Raw genomic sequence first — 27,521 nt, 5'->3', positions numbered from 1 at the left:
GAGGGGTGGGGCGTATCCCCACCCCATACCGTGAACAAACACATTTAAATTTTATTTACAGAAATAAAATATTTATTCTTGATATTACGGCCGGTGATGAGGCTATATAATGCTGTAAGACTTTTTAAAAAATGGTACAGTAAGTTTAAAAAAAAAAAATCAAAGATCTTACAGTAAGATTTAAAAAATCGATTTCCTTTACCAACTGGTGCGGCGGTGTGGCTAGGTTTCGCATGTTCCTATAGTCTCTGAATAGTCTTATCTACATTGTGTGATATTTAGTTTATGAGAAGTGGTGTGTGTGTATATGTATGTATGTATGTCAGTATGTGTGTGTGTATGTGTGTGTAGGGGAACGACGGTAATCATTATCAAATGGAACGAAGTTTTACCGTAGTTCTATCAAATCCTTTACGGCGATTCTATGGACTGAATAAAACTACTCGGCATAAGCGAGTTAAGCTTTATTTAAAACCAAGCAACTAACTGATGTATATGCTATAGTAGATATCATTTTGACGTATACATATATATTATATCACGTGAAAACATCGGCAGGTACATTATGACACACGTGTGAAGTGTTACCAGTTTTTGTGACATACAGACAAACAAAAGGATATAAAGTTATAAATAACACAATCAAGGGAAACAATTGTGGCGCAAGGGAGGTAAACAGTGAAGAAAAAGGGGTGGGGTGGTGGTAAACAGCTTAACAAGGGATATAAACATAAAAACACGGGAGAGAACAGTGAACTATGGGAGATAATAGACTGAACAAGGGAGACCAAAATCGGTGCAAGGGAGTTAAGCGGTTAAATAAGTTATAGCAAGAACACCAGGCAAGGGAAGCAACCAAGCGTCCGAGCAGGTGACAAGTTCAGAGACCAAACAAAGCTTCCCTCGCCTAAGTAATAGGTGGGTGAATTTTTTGTCTCAAGACAAATATACACATCAGAGGGACGCGAATACCCAGATAATAACGTAATATAAGCTGTTAACAATATAACACGGGATGCTAACAATATAATATCAGATATTAAGACGGCCAGGGGAGAGAAAAAATACACAAGGAAAATTATAGATGTTTTTCTAGACAGAGGAAGTGAGAAGCTATTTTTAGAGCAGTGGCCGAGATAGATCGTGACACTAATAAAATCTTATGCGCCGCATAACAGCCGTTTGCTGGTAGGTAACTAAGTCATTCATAGATAGGTAACCAAGTCATTCATAGGTAGGTAACCAAGTCATTCATAAGTAGGTAACCAAGCTATTCATAGGTAACAAAGTAATTCCTAGGTAGGTAACCACGTCATTTATAGGTAGGTAACCAAGTCATTTGCAAGTTAGCATTGAATAATAAACTTGTCTTTAGTAAGTAATAAACTAGTCATTTGTAAGTAAACATTGAATTATAAACTAGTCGTTTTCGATTTACCCGAGATAGACAACCAACTCATTTACCACTGGTAAAAAACTAGGTCACTCACTCGTGAACTATTGTTAGGTAACCAAATTATTGAGGGTCGTTAACTAATCAGTGTTGACAGTTACGTCATTTTAATGTTAAAGAGGGGGGGGGGTAGGTTCGTCATTTGACAACTAAATGACTTAACATATGTGAGAGAACGTGTGTTTAAACCTTATTATAATAAATACAAACATTTATAAATTCTATTTTAAATTATTTTTTTTTAGTTTCTGAAATCATAAGACGAGTCCGTCACGAGAATTTTTCGTGTCGCCAAGTAGCACGAGCGCTTACCCAGACACAGAAGGTGAGCACGAATCAAGCGCTCATTGATCTATTTGTATACACGCGCACTGGTGGCGGGTCACCTGACAGACCGGAAGGGGCGTCGCCCACCTGACAAAACCCACCTCGGCTGTAAGTCAGAAACTTCAGGACCGGAAATCCCCATGCTTCAAGAGTTAAGTCAGACAGCCAAGATTTAAAACTGCCTGAAAAAAACTATTGGATAATTTACCCGTATATCCACTAAGTGGATCACGAGGTGAAAGTAATGTTAAGTATTTTCTGTCATGTGGTTTAATGATAACCCCGACCGTTTTTCTCCCAACACGTGCTATCGTCTGCTAGCCTGCTCTGGCACGGTCGATACCCAAACGAAATCTGTATGACCCTTTCGGTCTAATTTTGTCTTGTAATGACAACAGAGAATTACCCGCGTTGCCAAGCGTCATTTTCAGGAGCGGGGGAAAAAAAACAATTTATCAAATTTTATTATTTGCCTTTCAAAAGGTCTTGTTAAATATGTCATTACGATAAGTGGCCAGAACAGTTTTTAGATTCCTAAGCAAAATATTGATAGCGCGGAAATAAAAAAAAAATCTTTGAACGAGCCGGGAAGCGAGAGGCGAAATGTCAACTTGGTCTGCTAATTACCTAAGCTAACTCTGTAACGATTAATTTTATCAATCATCCAAGTTACACATCAGGGTGATCGCCCCTCTTGTCTTGCTGGAGTGAACTATTCCTAACCTTATCAAGTCTGCTATTAACTTGCAATGATTTATATGAAAACATTTACCTCCACAGAAGATAGTCGGACAATTTGCCGCTAGTCGGGTGAAACAGAGTGGGAGGGGGTAAAGGTTAGGGAAGGGGGGGGGGGGAGTGATTGAAAACCGTATTTTAACCCCCCCCCCCCCCACAAACACTTAAGCGCCCAAGAAAGCTTAATACAAATTATATCATCAAAGCTAAACAAATATAGATTTTAAAAACTTGTGGTTTATTTCAGAACGGTTGAAAGCCAAAACAAATTATAGAGGGCTAGTAAAGGGAGGAGACGGGGTATGGATCGGCCTGGTGTTTAAGTTTTCATAATTATTTTATCTAACATTTGTTGTTTTTTTACTTCGGTGATTGGGGGGGGGGGGGGGTCAGGAGTAGTGGTCTCCGAGATAGGAAAATACTTGTTAAGTAGTTCTGTTGTATACAAAAACAAAACAAAAGATAAGTTAAACAGGTTTAATTAAAGCTCGTTGTAGAATAAAAAAATTTACTGAAGGAAACGGGGGTGGGGGGAGGAGATGGGGGTGGGGGGTGTTTCGATCTGAGACGAAAATTACCGTACAATCACGGGCGCGTGCGTAGTTGCGCGCGGGCCGCTCACGTGCTTAAGGACACAAATTGTTGTTTCCTTTGATATTTGCTGACGTGAGCCGGTGATTACATGCGGGTCGGCTCTGATTATTAATTAATCTCACAAACAGAGGAGTCGGTGGATCGATAGCACAAAAAAAAAGGTTAGCTACAGTAAGTTACATGCGGCTCACCGTTTACTCCCCCACCCCCACCCCCCGCCTCGCAGACCTGTCGTGACCGTTAATACTCAAACCTCCCCCTCCCAAACTAAACCCAGTACATCATCATCATCGATGCTCATGTTCTCATGCCTTCCGAATCATCAAAAACTAATTTATTTTCGCGATGGCGAATAGGAGAGTAGGAAAGACAACTCTATCAGCTATGACTTCGTTTATTATTTACTCTGTTCAAGCAACAAAATATACCTCTCATATTATTATTAAAATAAATTTTAATTCACACTTATCTTCCCTTGCCTCGCTAGTAATTTCCCCCCACCTCCCCTATCCCAATACAAATTCTCGACTTTCGCTGCATATATTATTATTGCTCAAATTATTATTTTTTAGTTATCTTCCCCTGCCTGGCGTAGCGTTTAAAACAAAATCGAAGTGTTGAAATTATCTATAATTAAGTCGGTATAAGATAACGCTGCGAGTATTCTTGTAAGGGGAGCGAATCTACAAGAGCAAGTTTCCAGTATCACTGACCAGTAAGGGAGACAATAATCACAAGTCTACCTGCCTCCAGTATCCGATAGTCCTAATTGAAGCAGCCAGTCAGGAGCGAGAGGCAGAAATTATGGGATATTTCGCCATCTTGCCGGGTTTTTTTTTGTGTGTGCCAATAGTGCGTTGCTACTTTCTTACCAGCATATCGATCGGAATCATCTCCTTAGTTCCTACCATATTTTTCTTCGTTTCTGTTATTAACTTAAGTAGGGTTTCATTTCACGCTGAGTAGTCTACGGACAATGGCATTGTTTCTACAAGGGCCATCAACTGTCGTTTAGAACCAATACAAGAAAATGCATGCAAATGATCGTGCAGACGACTTTGGATGAGCAGACGATGGAGATCAATTAGGCTCAGCGGTAAACAGAAAACAAAAAATAACAGATAAAAAAAAAAACAAAGTTGTTAAGACAAGTCATGATGCATAGATCTGACAGCGGAAACCAGCGCCTCTGAGTGGTGCGGGTTCGAAAGCAACTTAATGTTCATTATGGCAATTCTTATTGGATTATATATATATATATATATATATATATATATATATATATATATATATATATATATATATATATACAATAGTGTAGTGTATAGCATTAAAAAGTACATACGCACTGCTAGATAATCTGTCTTTAAACGATAACACATTGCCTTTGTCTTTCTATTAAATTTGTTATAGCACTTTATCCTTTCTCTATAACCGCCGTTTCTACCATCGACATAATATTGATTTTTTTAAAAAAAAAGCGAAATCGTTTTCTAATTCCAGTCCAACAAATAACAGCTATACCTACCAAAGGTTACGGGCCCTGTTATTACACATCCATCTTTTTTATAATTTGAGAAATTCTCACTTTAGAAAGATATAATTGACTTATAATTAATCGTAACCAGGGCGTTAACGTTTACCGTTTCGATTTTTACCCGGGGTATGAGTCGCATCCAGGGGCGGGAATCCTTGATTCTATATTTTACACAAGTTGTGTGAGAATCGTGACTCCTCTACCCCCGGGGGCGTCTCAAATGACAGACATTAAACTGTGGGTTGGGAATGAATTAAAATGCCCCTACAACGCCATATACTTTTGTAGCTAGACACTTGTATTCAACAATGTAACAAGTGATTCTAGCGTTCAACCTTTTAACACCTGAAGCGACAGCTATATTTACACGTATAGATTGTCAAGAACAAGGGACCGATTCAATATATGAATTAAAATTATATTGTTGTTATTTTGTAAAAGCATGATAACATTATAAAAATTTCTGAATTTGTAGGTCAACTTATGGAATATACCCTAAACATATTTTAAACTAAATCTCTTAATAAATTAATAAAATACATTAATTTTTCTGCAAATGTTTCACTATATTAAAGACTTTGAATATAAAGAATTTGCATGAATTCATCAAAACTCATATAATTGTTTTAAAATAATTCATAAAAAAATATTAAGGACGCTTAAATGTTACAACATATCACTTGAACGAACGCTAATACAGGGAAATAAACGCTAAAACACGCTAAACGTACCCCAAAACTCCATGATATCTAGCCTCTAGTCGCGCGGTATCAGTCTCATGGACGTCCGCAGCTAGCTCACACCGCGTCTAATTTTAATCCTAACAAGAAAGTGCTCTAGCTGAAGATTATTCTCACACAACCGTCATTAGAAAAAAAAAAATTCCCGGCTTGGCGACAGCTTTCTGTCCGGGCCTAATTTAAATGATTTCTTTAATTTTCTCGCTAATAACAGAAAGTCGAGAGGCGAGCAGAAAGATATGTTCAAATAATCGATTCCTCCCCCCCCCCTCCCCCAATTTAAAAAAAAAATGGAGTTCTTGGCACGGATTAAGCTAAATATGGCGATCCTTAATTCGAGTCCACGTAGGTGGACATTTCCGATACAAATAAAATCATTAGAGAAGTTGTTGATCTGGTGAGTACACATTCGATCCGGACTGAATCGATTACATCTGTTCGTGTCTATGTTTGGTGTTGTTCAATGCAAACATGCCTTTCTTATACACATTCATTACTTTTAAAGTATAAGTATGAAAGTAACAGTTTGTTTTAAAGCATTTTAAAAAACCAAACATCAGAAATCGTATAAGTTTCAACTATTTAAAGAATTTAGCGGCAGCAGCGGGTATAGCGTCTGATAGAAAGAGGTTACAAAAGACATGAGGTTGATCTCTAAGACGTAGCACTGTTTTATTTTTTATTTTTTTACATTGATGCTAAACATAAACAAAGGAAATAAATCTAAGTTAAAATCTGATTATACAATTTTTTTTTCAAAACTTAAAATCAAATCTGTATCCCCTACTTGCATATTTAAAAAGTCCATGTTTTACAAAGTGAAAAAAAAATGTCCGTGTTTTAAAAAGTGAAAAATAATGTCTGTGTTTTTGGGAACAGTAAAAAATAAACCGGGAGTGATCTCCCCTAAACTTTCTCGAATATTCTTATATAACACTACGGGGGATGGCAACTCGGAATATAGACATGATTTTAAATCCATTTTTAATTACTTAATTAAACTTTTAAAAATAGAATAGAATCTCGAAGAAAATAAAAATTGCGCACCAAGTAACGCCAAACAAAATGTGTATGATAGTGCAGAATAATATTACTACTTTATTAATTCACATGCGTTTTTGAGAAATCGAAAATCGCGTAAATTACTACTTCCGGTCAACGGAAATTACTCAAAATTGGATATAAGGCAGATAATTAGATATTTTACTCACTTGTGAAATTTCATTTATCTATCTGAAACAGTACTCAAGTTATAGGCTTTTGAAAAATTGAAAGAAGAATAAGTTCCACTTCCGGTTATCGGAAATCGCTGAAAAGTTGATACAGAACTACAAATTCGATATAATACTGAAATATGAAATTTCATCAATCTAGCTGGAACGGTACTCAAGTTATCGCGTTCATAGACACCCCCACCCCCAACACACACACACACAGACACACACATACAGACATACGGAAAAGATTGCAAAACTATGTTTTCTGACTCAGGGAGGTGTAAAACGTCGAGATTTGTAACCTTTTTTTGCACGATTACAATACTTCCTCAATACTTCGTAAACGAGAAAGTAAAAATGCAATCAAAACAATGCGATAAAAGGCAAGTATATTATCGGCGACGAATCGAAAGTTTTTTTTATGTTCGTTTGTGGATTCGATCCGCCCTCGACCCATCATCCCCATGACTAGATGTATGGCCACATGACTAAATTGACTAAATGGATGGCCACATGACAAGGGTAATGGCCACATCAACGTGACGTCACCCAGTATCGAAATATCTTATCACCGGACGATACCTCGGGTTTTAATATCATTAACAGTCAGCCCTCTATGTGAAAATAACGCATTCGCTCAAATTCAATGGCCACAGGATTAAAGATCAGCCAACAGAATACAGATACTATTGATCTCACTGGTGTTTCTTCTTATAGCTACCACCCTGACCCCTTCCCCTCACATCTTCGCATTAAAATAATGCACACCCCCCTCCCCGATATTTTTCACGAATGTAATAATTAAGTGGCCTGGAGTTGTAATCTGAGGGAAGCTTGGTGGGGAAAAAAAATCGTTACCCCCTACCCCCACCACCCCGCCAGCATGCAGTCAAGATTTGAAGTCGGTGGCTGGGGTTTTAAGCTTGAGTTATTATGTTTTTTTTTTATTTGTTTCGTTGAAAATGTAGATATTTAAAAAATTAATCCATGCGTCATATGAGACTTTTTATTTTTTATTTTTAACTTAAGATAACTTTTGAAAGTAAGAGAGATAAGCTTAGGATTTGGTTAGTTGAGATTTAACATTAGGCGGTGAGGGGAGAAGCATTATGGGTGTGGCTTTTTATATTAAGTGTAACATTATGTGGTGTGGTAGGATTCACTTAAGATTCAATTATTTGAAATGTAACGTAATGTGGTTTGCGAAATTTAGATGTGGGTGTGGCTAATTTAGATGTAAAAATTGTGTGTTTGGAAGAAAATAACCTTATGATGTGGTTAGGTTACATGAAGCTGTAACTAACAGCTGTACATGTCCAAACATTCAGTGCACCAATGTCAATATCTAACTACACAGCCAGGACGTTCAGCGCCAATATGACGTCACCCCTACCCTCAATGTCCTGAGACAATATGACGTCACTCTATCTCAATTTCCCGAGCCATTATGACGTCACCCCTACCCGCAATGTCCTGAGCCAATATGACGTCACTCTATCTCAATTTCCCGAGCCATTATGACGTCACCCCTACCCTCACTGTCCAGATTAAAAAATCCCCATCACTCGCCTCTCGCCCCATCCCAAGCACACCCACAAATTCTGCACCCCACCCCCTCCAAATTCTGCACCCCACCCCCTCCAAATTCTGCACCCCACCCCTCCAAATTCTGCACCCCACCCCCTCCAAATTCTGCATCCCCCCAACTCCAAATTCTGCACCCCACCCCCTCCAAATTCTGCACCCCCCCCCCCCTAAAGTCTGCGACCACTGAGAGCGAGAGAACCCATTCCTTAGAATCCTGATACTACACAACAAGTGTGAGGGGGAGGGGGTGACACAGACAGCGGATCATCAGGGAGGGGAGGGAGTGGGGAGGAGGGGAGAGGAGATCGTGAGAAATTTTAAAATATGATTTCTATTTTTAAGGAAAAAAAAACCTTGATTGCTTCAAAAATCGATCTTAGTATGACAACTGGTGAAATGATGATCACTTACAATTTTTGTTAACAAATGCACACTAAAATATAATACAACGTTACAAAAGCTAAGGAACAAAAATATTTACACTCTTGTTTTAACGACATCTACCATTGTAAAATACATCTTTTAAATAAATATGAAATAGAAAAATTAAAATAAAAAACAACCCAAAACATTGAATTATTTTTAAAATCTGAATTCTTATTACTTCCCCTTAGTCCATCTTCATTTCTAGAGCGCGTCTTTTTCTTTTCCAAAAGTGTCTAAGATGTCAAATAAAAGGCCTAATAACAACAGGGGCATGGCGGGGAGGGTGGAGGGGGGAGCACACAAAAAAATCAATGGCGAGGCCGAAGCATTGGCTGGATTGAGCTGTTTGTAATTTGGGCAAAAATCATTTGGTAGCAGAACCAGACAGGAAGGTCGGGGATTTTTCGGTGGGGGTGGGGGAGTGAGTGGGGGAGAAGATGGGTTATCGAAAATATTTGTAGCCCTCATCCATGTGCTCGAATGGTGAGGTATGGAAGTCTTGCAGTGAGAAGTACACGAGCTTGTTAGGCCATCGTAGTGTGGTCATGCACATTAGCCTTTGACAGACTCGAAAGCACACACACACACACACACATATATATATATATATATATATATATATATATATATATATATATATATATATATATATATATATATATATATATATATATATATAATGTGTGTTTGTGTATGCATATATATATATATGCCTATATATGTGTATATATATGCCTATATATTTGTATATATATTTATGTATATATATATGCCTATATATATGTATTTATATGCCTATATATGTATATATATATATATATATATATATATATATATATATATATATATATATATATATATATATATATATATATATATATATATATATATATATGTATATTATTTATATATATAACTGCAACGAATATAGCTACTTAACTTAAGCATTCAGTTTACATAATGTAGAGGGAGCTAACGAGACAGCGCTACTAATCTTTAAACAGCTGTCACCGCAAGTCTATATCTGTCTGAGGGAGATGGAGGAAATAAAACCTCCAACTTTGATCTGAATTTTAATGCCGTAGAGCTAGCTGGGGGGTGCCTTTGATTGTGGGAGGGGGGAATTCAAACAAAAACTTTTCACCAAAAACTCAACAAAACAAAAAATGTTTATCAAAAAAGGGATAATCGGGTGAAACGAAAAACGGTGTTGAAAGAGGATTGAAAGGAAAAGGGGTGGGAGGGGGATCGGGAGGATCATCTGAAACATCTGCACCGGCAGAATCAACAAGTTGTAGCAGACGGTAACCACGGCCTAGTTTTATCCTGATCGATCGCACCATGGAAGGATTTACCCCCCCCCCTCCCCTCCCCGAACTTGAAAAAAAAATCTAACACTAAACTAAACGGACTGCACGGGGATGATCGGAAGCAAACGACCCCCCGACCCCCGGCCCCACGGTAACGTGTCACTCTGAGACCCCCACCAGCGAAAGGTCAGCCGAGTTTCGATGTTCTATTAACCGTCACATTTGGCGACAATAAGACATATAATTTATCTACGTAAACACCGGTCTGATGGGGTGTATAGCCAGGGTAATGACACAATTAAGGTCAGGCGAAGGTTAAAGTTCAGATGATTTATTTACAAATCCTTTACATCATAAATTGGCACCCGGTGTGGTAGCAAGCATAGCACATAAATCATATCATATGGATCGTATAAAGTATATAACAAAACCTTTAAAAAATCGTATCATATGAATCGTATACAATATATAACAAAACCTTAAAAACATAAATCATAATAGACAAATCTTTAAACATAACAATTCATAAAACAAATTCACAAAATAAAGATATTGAAAATTCGTTTATAAACCCACTCAAATCATAAAATATAAAACCAGTCATCCAGAAACAAAGAAAATATTCGTCCTTTATTCCCCACACCCCACCCCTCCTCTCTAGATTTTTAATTCAATACCACAACACATAGCTTAATCTCTAATCTCAACTTACGCTACTTTCGTTGCGTTAATCCATTACAATAATCCTTAGCAGCCTGCGGCGTCCACATATTTATTAAAAAAAACACACACACAATCAAAAACTCGAACCGGCAAATAGTGACATGTGCGTCTATCCATTAGTCCCATCACACGGAGCGACACATCCTAAACAGGACGAGTAGCCAACCGGTCATCAGAACCGAGGACCGGCACGGAGAGAAAAAATGCCGGTCTTACACAAGGCAAATGGAACCGAGGAGCGAGCCCCGTGCTTTAATTTAGCGACTCACCGCGGTCCGTTCATATCGCCAGTGCACACGCAGACACCCCCACCCTCCCCGTGCCCCCTCCTCATCAACAGACATCAAGACATGAGCCGGTGACCCCCCGAGGGGGTGTCAAGACGCATCGCATGATGTAGCCTCTTGTTTTCCATTACAGAATATGGCGGGGCTGGTTCCATCCCCCCCCCCCCTTCTCTCTCAATTCTATTTTCCTTTATCCTGATGTCATCCTAATGCCGGGATGGGATCTCAATGGTAAATTAAAAAAAAAGCCGGATCCGGCTATTTTTGGTAACCGGTTTCACACTCGTTTTTTGTGCATTCTGGTCGCGTTTATAAAGTCATATCTTAACAAAAATGTCCTTACTAAGTGTCCTCCCTAAATGTCCTCTTCCGCGTTTTCCTTAATGTCTTCCCGTAATGTCCTATAGCCAACTCTGCTTTGTTCCCCTGTCCTCTATATCTCCATGTTCCACTGTCCTACGTCCCCACAAGTTCCCTCAATGTTCCCCATATCCCTCCACCTCTCATAACCTCATCTCCCCCTCCTTCCTGGCTTAAAAAACCACACACATACAAACTGGACATATGACATTTTTTATATTAATTCTTATTTTCGTCAAATTTTTTACACAACATTTCATTGGCTTTCCATCTTGTGTTTATTTTATTTTATTTCATTTTTTTTTCAATTTTCACCCCAGCCCCCCACAAACCACTGTAGGAGCCCGCCATACCGTGTGCCTTCATTAAGCAACACAGCAGCCAAGGGACCTAATCCACACGGCCGGTCGATAAAAGGGGAGAAAACTTGGTGGGGAAAAGATTCGGATCATGTTGTCAATGATAAAAACCCAAACGCCTTCACCCCCTTTGCCAGGTTTAAAAAAAAAACTGCCCTCTCTTTTATTTTTGCCCTCGCTCCCCGCTCCTCCGCTGAGGAGAAGAGCTAGGAGAGTGAAATGAAGACAGAAGTGTAGAGGGTAAAAAATTCGGCCACTGATCAATGCCTTTACACGATTGTGTGATTGGAACCGTTTTTTTTTTGTAGGTCGGGTCGGATTTTTTTTTCAACATTCAATATGGCGCTTAAAATTTTGCAATTCCTAGCAGGAAGATGGGGCTTTTTGCAATATAAGGGATCTCATGCTTGTATGTAATACTACAGGGATCCCATGCTTGTATGTAATACTACAGGGATCCCATGCTTGTATGTAATACTACAAGGATCCCATGCTTTTATTACATACAGTGTCTGCAATATAAGGGATCTCATGCTTGTATGTAATACTACAGGGATCCCATGCTTTTATTACATACAGTGTGATACAATATACAGAGATCTCACCCAAATATATAATGCAATGTGCGATTTGGTTGTAGATGACAAAATGAGATTCATTCCATGATAAACATATTTTAGTGTATTTGGACCAACAAGTAAACGAGCATAAAATATACATTCCTTAATTTGTAAACAAACCGGACGGTTGTAAGTAAGAAATGAATAACTTGGGGTTTCGTGTTGTTTTTCAAGCTTGACAAAGTTAAGGCCATTCAACTCAGCTTTGATTTATCGGATGAGAAAATCAACTCTTTGCTCCATGAAAACAACTGTTAGCTCTATCATAACCCTAGGTTGAACCTCTACAACTCAGGAATGAACCCCACCCAAGGGCATGTCCCCCCAACCTCCCCATCTTCCACGTCCAAATGTAGCGTAACATGTCAAATACTTGCTGGATTAATTCCTTCCTTTAGTCGTAAAAAAAACTAAATAAAAAATCTGGCCAAGTGTTAACAAACAGAGGTGACAAGGCCAGCGGCGGAAGTCAGAGAAGACCAAAAGTAACAATCGTCCCATGCCGGTGTAGGACAAAAGGTTTAGCGTAGAACAAAAGGTTTAGCGTAGAACAAAAGGTTTAGCATTGGATAAAATGTTTAGCGTTGGACAAAAAAGTTTAGCGTTGGACAAAAAAGTTTAGCGTTGAGAAGGTGTGATAAAGGGAAGAAGAAATAAAAAAAAGCTTTTTTAAAATGATAAAATAAAAGGGAATTGATTGCGCCACACGCAAAGTAGGCGCGCATCTAAGCACGCGCTTCGATCTGATTGGCTAGTTCACCTTGCGGTTTACAGTGCAAGACAAAATAGATCGCAACACCCTCTAATTTTCTGCGATTATCTCTGTAGGCATCGACCATTTGGTGAACCGGCATATATATATATATATATATATATATATATATATATATATATATATATATATATATATATATAATATCTATAGTACCATCTGCGTGTTTTTGAATATAGAAGTATGTCTTCAAATGAGCCAACATTTTCATGTATTGAACTGAGTCAGTGCTTTGTAATATTTTTTGAAGGAATACAAGAAGGATAAAAATTCTGCACCATTTTTTCCTTGTTTGTTCTGTCCTTGCTTGTGTGAGTTGTAACCTGTTTCCATTCGTTAGTCCATTTCATCTACACCCCACCCCTCCATATAAAAAATTAAATAACAAATGTAAAAAAAAAAAATCAAATTATAGCTCTATTATGAAGAGAGCGATCGAATGTTTAAAATTTGAAACGGAAACAAGAAAGCCCAAATGAGGAATAAAAAAAAAAATGTCCCTCAATGCAAAAGGGAGGCAACAGCCGCTAAAGTTAATCCCAAGGGGAGAGAACAAAGCCATAAAGACGATTAAACCAGGGGAAGAACGACAGAGCTGGAGAATCAATAAAACTTAAAGATGGAGGCTAACCAGGTCAGTGATGGCTCCATAATTTAGGCTTGGGACTGTGCGCTGTGACGTCACTTCCTCTTAACTAACCCTCCGCGATTTTTTTTCTTGGTGGTGAGTATGCATGTCTTATGTATTTCATACAATGGGGTGTAGGGACTGCTGCTTGGGCGGTAGCTAGTTTCAGCTGGTATATATATATATATATATATATATATATATATATATATATATATATATATATATATATATATATATATATATATATATATATATATAATAATAAGTTGTGGTGTGTGTGTAATGTGGTTTTTAAACAATTTTTTAAAATCATTGATTAAATAGATTTAAAACGTAGATTTTTAGAATCATTTGCAATAAATAAATACAAAATAAAAATCTGTTGGATAAATTTTAAAATGCAGTGAATACATTGTAGTTACAACATTTGAGGTAGTTATGACTCCATCATTATTTTCTTCTATTCAAATTCACATTCATTGTTTCATATCATAACAAATGACACAATAAATACGCATGTTTGTTGTTATACTTGTGTGTGGTTCTAATTTGAATGGAGATCATTACCATAAATTAATCAACCCCAATACAAATACCAGGCTTGGCCATAACATAACATTTGACAGACTACACGCATTTTTTGCAGCCTCCGCCCATAAAGGTAAGCCCCCACCCCACCCCTAAGTTGTAATCTCTCTATAAAAATTATTTATTACTCCACTGCAGTGATTCTCTCCCTTCGGTTATTCCTGTCCCAGCTAATATTTAAATTATCATTATAAATAATTGTAATCGGGGCTGGGGTCTGTCTGCACGAGCTCAACAACTGTACAGGGTAGGGGGGGGGGGGGGGGGTAGAGTGTGTATGTGGGGGGGGGGGGGGGGGGTTGACAAACCTATTTATATACACGATAAACACAGTGATCTGGTCCCGTCTTCTACCGTTAGCCTAGTATAGATCCCCTGTAATGGTATTCACATCCGTGATATATGTATTGATCAAGGGCGCAGTGCTAAACCACCACCCCCCCGGTTTTACTACATTTAAATTACATGTAATATAATGTAAGAGAAGCGCGGCCTGTAAGGGTGAGCGTCGTTACTCGGGTCGATGACGCGGTGAAGCCTTCGCATTCCGACCTATTGTTTCAAAGCTATCGAGTCCAATCGATGAAGTCAGAGGAGCGATAATTCTGCAAACACGGTTATCTGCTCTTGTGCTATTGTTGTTGGGGGTCTAGGAAGAAGGGGGTTGGGGGGGTACTCGTTAGGTCGCGGATTACGTGGATTAGACAGGTGGGCGATTAGGAAAATTTCATCAGGTTTTTACCGAAGGTGTTTTTTTAAGATAGGGGTAGTCGACTGTTCAATTGAACATACAGTCGTACCGGTTTATTCAAGATTTTTTTGTATGTCAAGAGTCACTCGTCCCATCCACCCAAACATAAGTTTCTGAAATTCCTTGCTAATCCTAACCCTAAATCCCTAGCTAACCCTAACCCTATTCCCAATATACGTTTCTGAAATTCCTTGCTAACCCAAACTCTATTCCCAACCATAAACGTGTCAGGAACCACAATGTTAGTACCAGTTTTAACACTAACCTTCAAGCTAACCATAATTCTATTAACATAAGCGTATTAGCTATAGTTCCATAAAGAGCAGTGAAACATATCATCACGTTATACAACATATTTTAGCCTATTGTGTTGTGTGGGTACACGCATGAGGTGTAACTAATTACACTATAATATTTGAACACGCGGGAAAAAAAACTTGACATAAAAAATTTCAAACGTCCCACATGTTGTTGTTGCACCGATGTTGTTGGGCTGTGGTGAAACTAGTCAGTAGAGTGTCACGAGAATGTGCATCTAATCACTAAATGCTGTAAAGTGACACCTGATTGTCACTTTTAAACTTACTGTAAGAGGGAGTATCATTTAAGACACATACATCTTATTTGATCAGTGTTGCTATTTTCATTTCAACATCTTAGAGAGTTTCAAATTATAAAGCACTTTTTTTACCCAACAGCTAAAGCTAACATTCGACTATTATCCTTATCTTTAATACCATTTGGCTGTTGGTATTAAAAGCCACCTATAGAGTCAAGTACAAACGCAACATTTAAAAACAGAAACAACCCAAAAAATCCTTGTAAAACTAAAAATGCATTCTATTATCAAAGGGAAGAAACCCAAATAAGAAGGTTGCAAGGGGAGATAAAAAAAAAGAAGCTCCACCGAGCGAGATTAAACAAGGACAGAGACTTGCCGTGGGGCAGATGCAACAGGTCGTAATAGATCGATTTTCTCCCTTTAATCCTCGCCACGTCTAGTGCCGTCCCCTTGCCCCCCCCCCCCCTCCCTCCCTCCCCCCACCCTACTTTCAGTAAAAGACCCTCCATCGGTTTTTAGCTGTGTGCGCATGCTTATGACGTGGTAAGGGAAATGGGGGTGAGGGTAGGGGGATTGGGTTGGTGTTAGGATAGGGGTGCTGAGGGTGAGGGTTGGGGTGAGGGTTGGGGTGAGCTAAAGACAAAATGGGGTGGCGAGCGAGTAATAAGATTTTTTTTTTGCAGAAATCGTAAAGGGAACCAGAATTTTTTAGGGCAGAGATGCTGCGCTGTGTGGGTGTGTGGGGGAGGGGGCTTCTGTGTGGGTGTGGGTGGGGCTACAGTGTAGGAAGGGTAGGGCTGTTAGGGCACATTATGGGTGGAGATATTACAGGCTTAAAATTTGGAATCAAGCACGTTTTTATGTCGCTCTATGGGGGGTTAGGGAGGGTGGGGGTAAAGCAGATGAGGTGGTGATATGGAGATGCGGTGGGGGGGGGGGGGGGGGGTTAAGAAGACGGCGTAGAAGAGGTGGAGCTGGGGGGGGGGGGGGTCGTGAAGTAAAGGAAGGCCTTCATAAAAAAACAGGATCTCGCCAGTTTACGACGGTTGAAAGTCGGAGTGTTGAGAATATTTGAGGTACGGGGTTCGGATCCTGGCTAGAATGATGGCTAGAAGCAGTCATTAAAGATTTTATATATATATATATATATATATATATATATATATATATATATATATATATATAATGTGTGTGTTCGTGTGCGTGCGTGTATATATACTTATATTTATATACATCCACTGAGAGAGCTATTCATAAACCATAAGACAGATGTAATTGCTCTAAGACCAGGCACCAACCACAGCAGCGGCAACTACAGACCTGGCAATAGATCGTATCGGGGCCGTGAGTAGAAGGTCAGCCCCTAACTGCCGTCATTGATACAACTAGGGCAGCAGGTATCTCCTGATCCTCCCCCTCTCCCTCCCTGTGGAGACCAACCTACCGCTGTTAACTCAAGTTTAAAGAATCCATGTGAATATTAACCAAAAACACACGTTAAAAATGTATTCAATCGTCCATCGATTGTGGAGTTTGTTGATAAGGCTAAACAGATTAAAAAGATTTTCCCGACTGACGTCATCAATAAAATTCCTAACTCTTCGCAGCTTAATATCTCGTGTGTTTGTGTGTGTGTATGTGTGTATATATATATATATATATATATATATATATATATATATATATATATATATATATATATATATATATATATATATATATATATATATATATATATATATATATATATAAATCACTGAAGCGCATCAACAGACGTGTCATTGGAACAATCATTTCACTCGGTGTGTCATTTCATCACACGCACTAAACAAAGTTATCACCCTCCCTCACGCAATTAACCTCCTAGTAACTTAGCGACCTACCCACCTTCTCTTGAAATACCCACACACCACTGGCCAACCCACACCACTGGCCTACACACACCACTGGCTGGCAACCTACACACCACTGGCCAACCCACACCACTGGCCTACACACACCACTGGCTGGCAACCTACACACCACTGGCCAACCCACACCACTGGCCTACACACACCACTAGCCAACCCACACACCTCTGGCCAACCCACATACCCCACTAACGCCAACCTACCCTGTGATCACACTACACACTTCTACCCCCCCCCCCCCCCCCCCATGACAAACCACGAAATGACGCGCTTCCTGTGTTTGTAATTAAAACCCATTACATGGCCCACCGAGGTCCAATTAAAGAAGCCAGCTGGCTATTAATTGCTGATGAAGGGACACGATAAGAGCGCTAAATTAGAGATCCAATACCTACATTTAATTAACTTCATTTAATTAAAATCACCCAAAGAGAAGGGAGGGCTACACACGGACAAAACGTACATAATGTATTTTATTTGTTTCGCAAAAAAAAAAAAAAAATACAACTAATATGTAATTGGGGGGGGGGGGATACACACACCTAAAATGTACAACGTTTTAATTAGTTTCGGGTGGGGTGGAGGGCAGGGGAGGTGAGGGGATGCGCGACTGGAGTAAGAATGGTGGAATTGGTGAGTTTAATTAGCACGAGGAACTGGTGGAGAGGAAATGCTAGCTAATAAGACCTCAACAGATGGTTTGTTTTCTGGCATCGGCTGCTAGACTCAGGTCGGGGGCAGGAAAGAAAAAAAACAAAAAAAAAACCCGACATTAATCTCTTGTTTGCGTCTGGGGGGGGGGGGGGGGGGGAGAAATGGTTACAGATCACGTGATATAACGTGGAATTGAATAATTAAGATGTGGTGACGTCATGAGAGTTTGGGGTACGGGTGATTGTCAGCTCTGTGTGTGTGGGTGTGTGTGTGGAGGGGTGGAGTATTGTTAATGGCTTAGTAGATCCTAAAAGAAAGAATGGGGGGGGGGGTCACATAACTGATTAATGGCTCGCCTATGTTTAAACACAAAGACAGACAGGGTTACACGCTGACCCACAATCAAGACCCCAGAGACGTTGCCAGTGTTGACCTCCATGAGGACCCAACAATGACAATGACCCCAATGATGACCCCGATGATGAGCCCGATGATGAGCCTGATGATAAAACCTAAACAAACAACTGGAAGGTGCATTATCCTCGAATATAGCCGAACTGTACTGACCGCAATCATCTAAACGTCTCAAAAAACTGACTTCAAACCAACATTTATATTTCACCGACACCTTAAAAGATTTGGTCTCATATTTTAAAACGATTACAAATGTCAACTCCCAAACCATGTCTCCTTCCCCCCCCCCCCCCCCCCCATCTAGCCCACGCCTCTGTAATTTATGCTCGTCCACAGAAAAAACAAAATTCACAAAAACTGGACTTCGACCAGACTAGAGTTTATTTTTTTTATTAAATCCTCCCACCCCCTTCCCCCCACCCCCCTCTCGTGCAGCCAACGCTGCCCTCGCCTAGACCGCCTCTACCTCGGCGCTCACCACGGCAGCCATTGCATAACGCCGTCTGCTGGAGCGCGCGCTGCCGTCTGTCTGCGACCACGGGGTGAGCCAATGGCATCGTCTGGCACAACGGTAGGAGCGGACCTGACGAGTGACGTAACGAACTAGCGAATGGCGAGGTGCACGGGCTGGAGGGTGGGGGACGGGGGGTGGCAGACAGGGGTACGGGTGCTGGGTGAAAAAATGGGGGGAGGGGGGTGTGCAGAAATCAGGCGCCAAGAATAACGGTTTTACGGTCAGATTTGATGACGTACAGTGTTATATTTTTCTCATCCTCGCGTAGCAAAATAAAAACCCCAAAAAATAATTTTAAGATAATTATAGATTTAAAAAGCCGAATAAAATGTGGATCTAAAGTTTGGACAAGGAACAATTAGAGTGCATAGAACGACTAAGTAGCGATTACATAACTAGCACTATAATACCAGAGAGTTGTAAAAACATTTTTTTTCAAATTCGTCCTTTTGTCTGTAGCGTGGTGCGTTAGTAGCAGGACGGTAGCAGAAGTGGGCGATGACGGTCGCCTCGTGTTTGGAGGGTGGGGGGTGGTGAAAGCGAGGGTCAGGCGCGGGGGTCAGGGGCCACACGTTGTGCCGTGGGGTGGGGAGCGAGGATAAAGTAAAAGATGTGACATCAGGAGCGAGGGTGTATGTGTGTGCGGGTGGGGGATTGGGGGGGGGGGGGGGGGGGGGGGGGGGTTTAACACTTGACCTCCTGGTTATGGCTGCAGCTAAATGTCTACAGCTAAATGTCTCATTACTTAATACGCCCCTGAAGCTTACGAAGGAAACGACTTAATTACTTCTGCACAAATGTAAAGTTACATGAATCGACCCCCAAGTATTTGCATAATACAATGACAGAATACCCCACCGCCCCCCCCCCCCCCCATCCAAATATTTGCATGATAAAATAACATTTTTTAAAAGGTTTCTACTTAACATAGGAAGGTCAGCCATCCATTCAAGACGAATGACAAAAAGGTTCGAACGCAGTTAGCAGCGGTAATCTTGATTAAATGATTTTTATCTGTCTTAATTAGACTTTTATCTGAGCCGTCCAGCACTGTCTAGCCCCGCCCTAACCCCAACGTTAACTCCTGACCCCAGCGTTAGCTCCCCGCCAGAACCCAACTGATCCTTGTTGAATATGCTAATCCGTCTTTATGCCGTGAACCCGGTTCCAGATTAGCAGGAGGACAGGCAGGCTGAACTAGACAAAGTGCCGTAGACTTGCGCCAACTGACCGCACTGACCGCATCTGTGACGTGCTCATTAGTTTCTAATCTAGATAAATTGTTATTGAGGACAACCGTGCAACAAGCGCCCTTCTAGGTCACCCCCCCCCCCCTGTTTCACCCGACACGCCACTAGACAGTTAAAAAAAAAATTTGTAACAACTTTTTTGGAGGCCATTTTCTCCGCACATTTTTGTACCGGACAACCGGTGATGTGTTTCTGCCCAGCGTGATGTCCCCTTAATCTTTCCCATAAGCCCTGCGACTTGTTCCCAACATGTTCCTTTACTGCTCAGTGTTAAATTAGGGAACCTGCTAATGTTCCCCGTCAAAATCTCGTTCCTTTAGAACAATTATCTACAAATACCTTGACAGTTCATTTCTGGAGTTGTTGTTTTTTGCCGCATAATGAATGACTTGACATTATGTATACAGCTTAGCATCGTCAATGAGTTGACATTATTTATACAGCAAACATCATGAATTGTCATTATACAATCATTATACAAACATCGTTAACCAGATAACATTATTTATATACACCAAAACATCATGAATTAGTTTACATTATTCAACCATTATACAAACATCGTAAATTCGTTTAGATTATTTATACACCAAAACATCTTAAACTACTTGACATTATTTATACAACCAAACACACATAAAGGTATAGAACTAAGCGGTGTCATGACATCATTGTCTACATCATCGGCAGTAGAGTCAGTCAATATTAGTGTGTGTCTAATGAATTTGGTATGAATAGCAGGGGCAATAAGTCAGTTCTATCAAGTTTTTTGTGGTTTATTTTATTGCTAGCAACATTATTTCTGTTATCGTTCCTTTTTAAATTATTGAAAATTATATTTTTATAATGGTAATTAACCTGATTTCCTGCTTAACTAACAAAAAACAACGGAAAAATTATGAAGCATATGTAACTAGTCGATATATTATAAATTGATTTTTTATTTCTTTAAAAAATTATAACCCTTTACCCTGTAGAGATCTGCGTAAATACATAACAATAGAATAGATCAAGTGAAATAAGGAAACTATTTACATCGCGTCAAGCCCGACCCTACAGATGGGGCTGATATTGCCCGCCATTGTCCGACACAATTGCTAATTATCTGGCCGCTACAGATGGCAGAGGCTCTCGGCGTGGGAAATTGGGAAAAAAACACAGCATCCCACGAAACAATTAACACAAGATTTTTTTGTACCCCCCCCCCCTCCCACCCCTCAGCCTGATCCCAGCGTCTTGGTTGTAGTGTCGTGCACGTCCAACCCCCACCCCCGGGGTTTGTCCACTCGCTCGTGTTTGATCAGTCGTCCCCACCCCCTCCACCTGAGTGAGGAGACAGTGTGGCACTGCGGCCATTGTTGGTGTCGGTTCCCGGCATGGGAACTAGAGGTACTCACTCACCTGTTGATGGGGGGGGGGGGTGGGACACAGTAGTTAAATCAGGGGGTCGGGACACAGTAATCAAATCAGGGGGGAGGGTTGGGACAGTGATCAGACCGGGGTGGGGGTCGGGAAACTGTGGTCAAAACAAAACTACAACTTTGTGCATTACCAAGGAGCAACGCGCGCCTTCCTCTCACATCCACCGGTCGTTTACCAACACGGATTCGAACCCTCAACTTCCGCGTTTAAAAACCGATAATACAATCCCTCCGATCACATTCTTTTCGCGTTCCCGCAAAACTAATTTTAAAACAAAACATTCCAACACAAAAAACTTATTCGCCACTGACAAACAGCGCGGTATTAACTTCACATTCCCATTACAATATCAAACAGCATTACGATTTACATTTATATAAGAAAAAATCCACCCCCCTCCCCTTCTACCCATCATTCATCAACACAATACTCTTTGAGAATATTTCTACAGCACACAATCTATGCCCCATCAATCATCCCACTGTGGGTACACCAGGGCCGGTAACTCGTATCTTTTGTTTAAGTTTAACCAAGGGAGGCTACCACGTGAATATAAAATCAACCATTCCACCTAACCCCTCTCCTCTGTGTATACAGAACAATAAAAGCTCTTTTTTTTTTTAAAGTGTGTAAGACAAATCGTTCTCAGAAGTCCGTGTAAGACACATTTTAAAAATAAATCTGTGTGAAATTAATAAGTTTAAGATAGTCTTGTCTGAAACTAGTTTACAATGTCTGTGTAAAACACATTTTAAAAGGTGTGATCAAGACAAATTAAGAAAAATATTTTTTTAAAAGTCTGTGAAACACACAGTGTATGATTTAATTTTGTTTTCAGTGTACGATAATGAAGTTGAGCCACCCCACTCCCATCCTCACCCCCACCCCTTACCCCACTCCTACAGGTGTTTCTCCAGAGGTGTGTGTCGCCTTCCCTCCCCCCTACAAATGAAAATAAATGCTTTTAAAGCCATAGTTCCCCCCATTTGGTGTGGGGGGGGGGGGGTTGTCGAGGGTGTGTAATGATCCGCAAGAAGATGAATGGAAAAATTAAGGAAGACAGTTAAATTAGTACAAGATGGCGGAGATGGGGGAATACCGACGGTTTAAACTGAAGTTTTAAGTCTGGGGTATGTGTATGTATTCTATGACATGTGGGTGGGGGTATGTGAACATGTATCATACATATGGGTACATCATCAATTTACTTTCAGAGTTAAAGATCGTTTTGAAAATATACCTTTGCAGGTTTATGAAAGCAAATTTTGTGAATAGGTGTTAGCTGGTCATGATGAGACAAGGTTCGGCCTTAAATCACTCGTCAACCTGGTAGGTTTCTATCACGTGACGTCGACGTGAGTCTAGGCCAGTAACCTGCCTCAAATTGTTGATCTGCCCCCCCCCCCCCCATCTAGCCCCGACACCCCCACAAACACCAAACAGCTAGACCATTGACTTACAACGTTAACCCAAACACGAATGACCCTCCTAATTCAAACGCTATTTTAACCCTTTCAAAACATATGCAAGCTAAAATTGCATAATTAGCACCCCTCCCCCCACTCCAATCCCCCATCCTGCCTTCGACACGCATGACCTAACGCCATTTTGGATGTACCAGTAATTACACTTTAAATGCAGTCTAACATCGGGTTCTTAAAAACGTCTTATCAAAATGTTAACATTAAAATACGCAGAGAAAATATGCACCACTGGGGGTAGGGTGGGGGAGTGGATGGTTTGAATGGAATGGGGTGGGGGTAGGGTGGCAAGTGGGGTGAGGTTGAGGTGGGGGGGGGGGGGCGTGGTAGGTTATAAAAGAATGGTGCAGTGAAAATGAAATAAAATGCAAATTGTAATAAACCAAGGCTTTAAAGTTTTTAATAATAAAGAGACAAGATTTGGTTACACGAGTGTATGACAGGATGAAGGTTGGTGTAATGGTGTGTGGGTGTGTGTGGGTGGGGGGAGGTGGTTGGTTATGTGATATACAGAGGTTTTGTGAGGTGTTAATAAGTGTGTGTGTGTGTGTTGGTAAACGGGGGGGGGGGGGGTTTAGTGCATATGATATACAGTTTTATATAGGGGGAGGAGGCTAGTATATTAGTGATATACACGAACAGCTGTGAACAGAAAGGTATAATTGTGTGAGGTGTAAATAGGTGTATGTCTTGTTGTGTGTGTGTGTGGGGGGGGGGGGGGGGGTTAGTGCATATGATATACAGAGAGGTGATAGTTTTGTGAGATGTGAAATGGGGGGGGTAGTATATTTGTGATATACATGAACAGCTGTAAATATGAGCAGTGGGGTTGGGGCGGGGCTGTGCGGGTGGGAGAGAACTGACGTATCGCTCATCTCTGGTGTAACAAAAAACGTGAGGGTTTTTTTTTATAGTGAGAATATATGAGAGAATAGTTGAGGGGTGGGGGTGAACTGGGCATTGATGAAGCGCCGTACGGTGTGAGGGTGAAGAAGAGATAGATGGATGGAATGAGGTGGGGGGGGGGGGGATGAAGAAGAGATAGATGGACGGAATAAGAATACGGTTCCAGGCTATGGGAACAGACGTGTGGGGGAGATAAGAAGTGACGGTGGGGTGGGGTGACGGGGGGGGGGGGAAGCGTTGAAGGGAACAAGACATTATTAAAGTGCAGTATTGGATCTAAAGCCTTATCGAAGGAGTTGTGTGTTGGAAGAGTGGCAAGTTTCAAGGTATGGCAAGTTTCAAATCGGCAAGTTTTACTTGCTAAGATTCTAACCTGAACGTAATACCAATTTTTCTGACCCTAACTGTGATTCTAGCCCTATTCCATGTTTCTAACCGACATAAAAAAAACCTCGATTATCGCCATTTTTATACCAGTCATGCCTTTCCCGAAAATGTTTTTTTTCTAGAAATAAATTCTGAATATTTCCGTGCTATTTCTAGCAATTCCCGGATTAATATATCCAAGACTAAAAAGTACAAAAAATGTATTACAGAGCTCATGAACAGTAACCTAAACCTTAATCAAAGTTATCTCCCATGTCAATAATTGCTGGAGTTATCTTTCTTTTCAATGGTTATGTAAACCAAACCACAGCTGTGGGAAAATTCCGACACCTGTTTGAAAAACCTCAACCAATCCTAATTTTAAAAAATCAGATAATTAATTAAACGTCGACCGCCACTCCTTAACCAAAATGTTGTCGTCTACACAAAATACAACAACCCCTTTCTTCCATTTTAAACATCGTTTCATCTATCTTTCATTTTTTTATTTTAAAATCTACCTCCATACTACGTCACGAACTTAACCCCTCCAGTCCTATTGTGAACAATTTGTACCCAGCCTAACAACGCGTTCACACTACATCAGCACGTTATCATAAGCCGTCATCAAACCATAACACAGTCCCCCACCCCCACCCCGCAACACGTACACTGAGTATTTATTTAAAGAGAGGGAGAAAAAAAACCCAGTGTACCCCCTTTTCTAATGCAAATGAGCCTGTAAAATCCAGACCAAACCATCCAGCGTTAATGAAATATTAGATTACTGTCACGCCCTACCCTCTCCGCTTCATACCATTCACACCGCTACCCCATAGCTGGGGCACTGAAAGATATTTATTTACTTAGAAATTTCGGGGGCTGGGTGGTGAGGGGGAAGGGGGGAGGGGGGGGGGTGCCCAATGAACAAAAGAATGGTTTTGTTTAATAAAAGAAAACCGTGATGGTGGACCTTTCATAGTTTGATAGCGAAGGGGAAATAACTCTCAACTTTAGGAATTATTTCCCCTGAAATTTTTTTCTCCACATAAAGGTCAAGAAAAATATGGGGGAAAAATTAATTTAAAAACGAAATAAAAATATTTTTAAATGAAAGAAAAGTTATATAATTATGATAAAGAAAAAAAAAGAAAATCGAGTGCTAATTAATTAACTTCTAATGTGTTGATAAGGATATGGATTGTGTTACAGAGAAACACGAGCAAACTTAATTTAAATGCTAACTCTGATCACGATGTTAATTATGAACAAACTGTTACTCCTAAGTTTTTATACGGGCTGCGTATGACATTGTTTTCCCATTAAAGCTAAGTCTAGAATCTGACGGCTGAAACTTAGTTCAAACATGGCGTGTGTGTGTGTATATGTATGAGTGTGTGTGTGTATTAATGTGTGTGTGTGTGTGTGTGTATAGCCCAGATTCGAGTTACACTAGATGTCGTGATGTCAGACATTATGACGTTGATCCAGCAGGCAATTGTATATGTAACTTATGATATAATAATTTTCCATGATATATTGTCTATATATATATATATATATATATATATATATATATATATATATATATATATATATATATATATATATATATATATATATATATATATATATATATATATATATATAAATATATTATAATGGGGTTGTTATAAACGGAAAGGATATAAATACAAGGCATTATAAACGAAGGAGCTTTATAAAGTTTAAAGTGTACAAATAAAATTTTGTCTAGACAAAAATAAAGAATTTTTAAACAGACAGAATCTGATGGAACAATTATAGATGAGAATCCCGAAAACGTAGACAATTTAGTCTTACATTTAAGACAGACAAAAACGCGGACAATTTAGTCTTACATTTAAGACAGACAAAAACGCAGACAAATTAGTCTTACATTTAAGACAGACAAAAACACAGACAATTTAGTCTTACCTTTCATATGATGTAAAAATCCTTGTCGAGTGGGATCGGACTCTATAAAAAGAAACAAAAAGAGAAGGTTAGTGACTTGTGTGTAAGGTGTTGGTGCTAGTAGATTCAATGATTTGTAATAGAACTCAAGGTAGACTTGAAGGACTGCAGTAAGGTAATGGATGGACTGTGTCCAGTGTAGAAAGTTCCAGCACTCAGTTACATAAAACATAACCCTACACCACCCCCTTACATGTAACATAGCCCACCTACTACAGTAATGCTCATTTATTGCCCATCCACCACATAATTCATTGCCCATCCACTATATAATTCATTGTCCTTCCAACTTCTAATTCACTGCCCATCCAACATCTAATCCACTGCCCATCCAACATCTAATCCACTGCCCATCCAACATCTAATCCACTGCCCATCCAACATCTAATCCACTGCCCATCCAACATCTAATCCACTGCCCATCCAACATCTAATCCACTGCCTATCTAACATCTAATCCACTGCCCATCCACCATATAACTCGATGCCCATCCACCATATAATCCACTGCCCATCCAACATCTAATCCACTGCCCATCCACCATATAACTCGCTGCCCATCCACCATATAATCCACTGCCCATCCACCATATAATCCACTGCCCATCCAACATCTAATCCACTGCCCATCCAGCATGCCATCACAACTCTCATTATAAATGAAACAAAAAAAAACCTTAAGCTGACTCAAATGACACAATCTTGGAGAGCCACAAAGAAAAAGTCACTCTGCACAAACAACGACATCGGGTTATCTTTCCTTTGATTTGATGAAAGTTGTTTTTTTTAAACCATCGTTTGATTTGATTTTTTAAATGTTTGTCTTTAGGATCAAGTACAAGTAAATTATTCAACGATTATTTCTTTAAAAAAAATTAAGTGCTGTTGAAGATATTGGTTACATTTAGAGAGAGAGAGAGAGAGAGAGAGAGAGAGAGAGAGAGAGAATGTTGGGGGGGGGGGGGGTGATTGGAAGAAGAGTGGTTCAGGTGAGAGGGATCGCAACAGATGGTGAGGAAGAGTTGAC

General features: G+C 40.0%; 1 protein-coding gene across 1 annotated transcript in view; it reads right to left on the bottom strand.

Moving 5' to 3' along the window:
• LOC131935439 (zinc finger homeobox protein 4) overlaps window positions 1-26,497 on the bottom strand; it is a 61,881-nt gene extending 35,384 nt beyond the window's left edge. Inside the window, exon 1 of the mRNA XM_059291838.1 lies at window positions 26,456-26,497. Coding sequence (XP_059147821.1) covers window positions 26,456-26,462 — 7 coding nt within the window. The 5' untranslated portion in view covers window positions 26,463-26,497. The remainder of the gene's footprint in view (window positions 1-26,455) is intronic.
• Window positions 26,498-27,521: the final 1,024 nt, after the last annotated feature.

This window comes from Physella acuta, unplaced genomic scaffold, assembly GCF_028476545.2.
Source record: "Physella acuta isolate Inbredline_101_S28 unplaced genomic scaffold, ASM2847654v3 ptg000144l, whole genome shotgun sequence".
NCBI lineage: Eukaryota > Metazoa > Mollusca > Gastropoda > Physidae > Physella > Physella acuta.
This window is presented reverse-complemented; position numbering and strand designations above follow the sequence as displayed.